This window comes from Austrofundulus limnaeus, unplaced genomic scaffold (genome assembly GCF_001266775.1).
Source record: "Austrofundulus limnaeus strain Quisiro unplaced genomic scaffold, Austrofundulus_limnaeus-1.0 Scaffold212, whole genome shotgun sequence".
Classification (NCBI taxonomy): Eukaryota; Metazoa; Chordata; class Actinopteri; order Cyprinodontiformes; family Rivulidae; genus Austrofundulus; species Austrofundulus limnaeus.
Genome location: NW_013952614.1, coordinates 825,055 through 829,461, shown reverse-complemented (window position 1 = coordinate 829,461; position 4,407 = coordinate 825,055). Strand labels below are relative to the sequence as shown.

Here is a 4,407-nt window from a genome sequence, read left to right as displayed (position 1 = left end):
ACAACAAAATGGGGGAAAACAGCACAAAAATGGTAAACGACCTGAACTTATATGGTGCTTTATCAAGTCCCGACGGACTCCAAAACGCTTCACACGTCAATCATTCACACATTCATGCAAGTATCCATAGAAAACTAAACATGTTTAACTGCATTTTGAGAGCAGAAGTCAGTCAAAAAACAGAGGAACAACAACAACAAAAAAAGGTTCCAAATCAGTTTGTACTTCTGCCAAGTTGTACCACAAACCCAAACTTTCTGGAAAGTTGTCTGCCGCTGGTCTCTCAGACTGTTTCATACTCACCTTGGCAGCTTCACCAACACTGAGGATTTAACCTACTGACTAGTTTAATTATTATTGTTAATATCATGGTTAGACCTGGGCATTTGACCGTTTTCCGACAAACTCCAGACCCTTAAAATGGAAGAAATAAAAAAAGAAAAATAAAGTTCTACTCAAACCAATCAACTCCTAAAAAATTACAGCCCATTATGTGTGTCAAAACAACATCAGGTTACATTGTGGTTTCAATGTATTCTATACAAGCAGCTACAGTTTTATTACACTTCACATCAAGAGTCTGTGTCCACATGAGTATTTTACACACAGACTAACACGTCCAAGCATAGGTGATTTAAAGTACAAACATAAACTTCAGAAAATGGTTTTTTGTGTGTCTTTGAAATAGTAATTTTATTGTTTTTTTCCTAACCAAAATAACCTGTATTGCTGTAATCAAGAGGAGCTGGTACCTATAGTGATAAGAGCATGCAGTAGGTGCATGGGTGCAATTGTCTATTGGTATAAAATGACAACTCAGTATGAAGTGAGGGCACAAATTGCAATTGGTGGAGGTAAAAATTACCAGCAAGCTTAGATAACCCAAAGCTGAAGGATTTATATTTGTGTGATGATCATTAAACCAAAACTGTTTTGCACTTCAGATTTATTGGCACTTCAGGGGTCAACTCCAGATTCACTGTGGATATCTGACACTTGTTGAGCCGGACAGTGGCTCTGGTCAGATCCAATACATGAGCAGAACAGTCATGGGAACTAAATGTAGTCATCACTTTCTGACTCTTCGCATTATCTAAAAAAACAATGTAAATGGAGCAGCTGGTTTGAGATGACTGAAGCCTGTTTTTACATACGTTCATATAAAATGTTTAGCTGCTTTACTGAGATGTGGGAGACGATTCCCCAAAGAGTTTAAACTAAAGACAGATAAAACTGCTAAGACTGGGATTTAGGAACTGAAATCAAACTGATAAACAAGTAGTAGTAGGGATGTCCCGAGCCAATCCCAGGTATCAGATTAGAGTACTGATTAAGGCATCATTCACTGATCTGTAGTGGAGTAGCTGGCACTCAGATCCTGAGTCAGTACTGTCTATGGTTTCACATGAATCAATCGCACTGAATTACAACTGAAATACAGCATTCACAATAGAGACCACATAAAAATTTATGCCAGCGATTTATCATGTACGGAACATTTTTTTTACGATGGTGCGCAAGCTGTTTTTACCTGTTAGCATCGTTGCAGCAAATTTAATAAAAAAAAGGATGAGGCAAACAAGAGATTTTCATCTACCCAAGATGTTTGCATCATTCAATCCAAAGTAGAGCATGTAACAATGAACAACAATTTCCTGTTATCAGTGTAAAGGCTGGTTTATACTTCAAGTCACTCGTTTTGTCGATGATGATTGACAAAATTGCGTAGCTTCCACCTGTTATCCCTCCGAATCTTTTGAATGGCTCCTTGCAACGAACAATAGAAATAGTAGTTGTGGGTAGTAAAAGGGCGTTCATAGTTTTATTCCTTGCATTATCTTTATTTTTCCTTTTTAACCACAGAGACAATCGTTCCCCCTTCATTTTTTTCACAGCAAACAGGCAGAGAAGTGGATTAACGCAGCTCAGGGGAAAGGCGTAGGACAGTTCTGCTTAGGGATGCGCCGATCCACTTTTTTCACGTCCGATACAAATATCTGAACAATACCGATTCGTTTTCACAAACATTGTTCAGTTGACTTAAACATTTGTTTCCTCTTTTTTTAAACACTTAAATGTTCTGAATTATACATTTGATCACTGTGCTCCCGTAGTCTACAGTAACCCTAAATAAATGAATAGCTTCACAAGCTTAGTGAAGCAGGTAGAAATAACTCAACTTTACCTTCTTCAGGGGTATAAGAGTATAACATTCAATGTAAAAAAGAGCAATTAGTAATTCAAAAAGTAATGTAAAATATATCACATAAAACTCATGGCTTTGACATATTTTATCTCCTCTATGTGTTAGCACACTTTACCGTGCAGTTTCTATTCTAGTCTCTATTGCCGTCTCTGACAAATATTTTTGACTTACCATGTCAAATTAGACTGAATATATGCAATAGAGGCCCTACGTTCACCAATATCCGATCTAGATTTTTTTCAATACTGATATTTATCGGATCGGTGCATCTCTAGCTCCGCTTAACAAAACATACCATCTCTACAAAGCTTGAAGTGTCACCGATGGTCTCTCCAGGACTCAGGTCGGCACGCTGTGCGTCAGTACGTGCTGAATGTAACAGGTGGACGAGTTTGTCAAAACGAGCAGCAGACATTTGCATGAGAACTGCCTCTGGTCTAGGGTTAACTGTCTTGTATTAGTGATGTCAGGCAGGCAGGTAGGCATTTATCTAGAGCCCTGAGCTGAAGGGGGTCCTCAAGGGACGGTACTCAAGTGGCCAAATGCAATGACCATATGAAACAGAGGACATTGAAATGACTGGTGTCCTCATGCTACCCGCTTAAGTGAAAGGATGCCTGTAACAGCTTCATTTGGCTTGTTTACTGAACCTTAACACAAGATATGACTTGACCTGAAATAAATAGGAAATATAAAAAATATAAAACGTAGTGTTTATGTAGATGTAGGAATTGCCCTGATCGTATCTGGACCTGTCCTCGATTAATAAGTGAGAAAAAAACAACAACCTTTGTCTATCTTGCTATCACTGGGTTGTTTATATGCTTAGCTATGAGCATGACTTGTGCTCCATTGGGAGCACTGTGGGAGGGTGGAGGAAGAAGTTATGATGAAATTTCCCCGTGCCATCCTCTCACTATGAACACTCTGAGACAAAGACCTCTAAAATATCCCAATAACCGATCCGCTGTCTCATGTTTGTTGAAGTATAAACCAGCCTTAAGCATCATTGCAGCTAGCAGCCCAGTCAGGTGACCTACTGTATTTGTTAAACAGCACCATCTGAAGCTTGACAGAGGTAATATCATGAAATGGGGGGTGTGAATCACCAGCTTTATCACAATATCGATTGGTTTGGATGATGAGTTTCTTGATATCACAAAGTCTGTTATGATTTAATTCACAAGTCTAAGATAATATGGTGTGATATCAAATACCCATCCAACTGTAATCTTGATCGGGACACCCTTACTGGTAGGACAAGAAGAAAACTTAATACTTTACACAACGGTGGGAACAGATTCTGATGTTTTACGAAAGAAAAGGAAAATAAACACGCAATTCAAAAACCAACCAGTCAAATGAAATGTGTTTGAAGACAATAAAAAAGCTTCACTGCTGACGTCAGGCAGGTAAAGGTGTGCTCAGCATAGAAATGTGTTCTGTGGGCTCAAAGGAAATCAAACGTTCTGCCACAATGTGCTTGCTTGAGTTTGTAAACAGGATTCTGAGAACACATTTTCTGATCAATCACGTATGAAAACAGGTTGCATCGAGTGTTTCAGAAATGTCAGACATTTGTAGCTCCTGAATGATCAAGAGAAACTGTCCATCGGTTCAGCTCCATCTATAAGTACAAACTCTACCCTTAAAACTAAAAATCTCATTATCTGAATAGTGTTTTCTAAAATACATCTCTGGTTGTTAAGCTTTCTAGAGTGGAAGCTAACTGCTGGCTGAATCCAAACTTTGGAAGGCTAGTAGAAAGTTTTCGCTGCTATAGTCTGAACAGAAAAGGCAAAGACGGGAGGTGAGACGTCCACATACTCTCCATCAGCTTCAATTTGGAATCTCCTGCTCTGCCACTTCCTGTTTGACAGGATCATTCTCCTGCAGCTGCGGTTCCTCCTCCTCCTCCTCCTGCAAAGACAGGACAACAAACACTCAGCTCCCACATACAGAAAGTCTTTCTGAAACATCAAAACTGAAGAATCAGGAGCTTCTGGTCAGGGGCGGAGCCAGAGGGGTGGCCAGGGTGGCAAGAGCCACCTCGGGCACCTGACTGGCCATCCCAGGTGCCACCACAAATAAGTGACAAGTGGGTGGGGATCTTGGATTTTGCATTTAGATTGTTCTCTGAGTACTTTTTTCTGTACAGAGTTGAATGTGCTTCACAAAAGTTTGAATTACTTGGACTTAGC

The 4,407-nt window shown here is 39.6% G+C and overlaps 1 protein-coding gene across 1 annotated transcript in view; it reads right to left on the bottom strand.

Annotated features, from left to right (window-relative positions):
- Nucleotides 1-927: 927 nt before the first annotated feature.
- phf14 (PHD finger protein 14) overlaps nucleotides 928-4,407 on the bottom strand; it is a gene marked incomplete in the record, with an annotated part of 134,438 nt that continues 130,958 nt past the window's right edge. Inside the window, 1 exon segment of the mRNA XM_014019219.1 lies at nucleotides 928-4,126. Within this exon segment, the coding sequence (XP_013874673.1) occupies nucleotides 4,046-4,126 (81 nt within the window).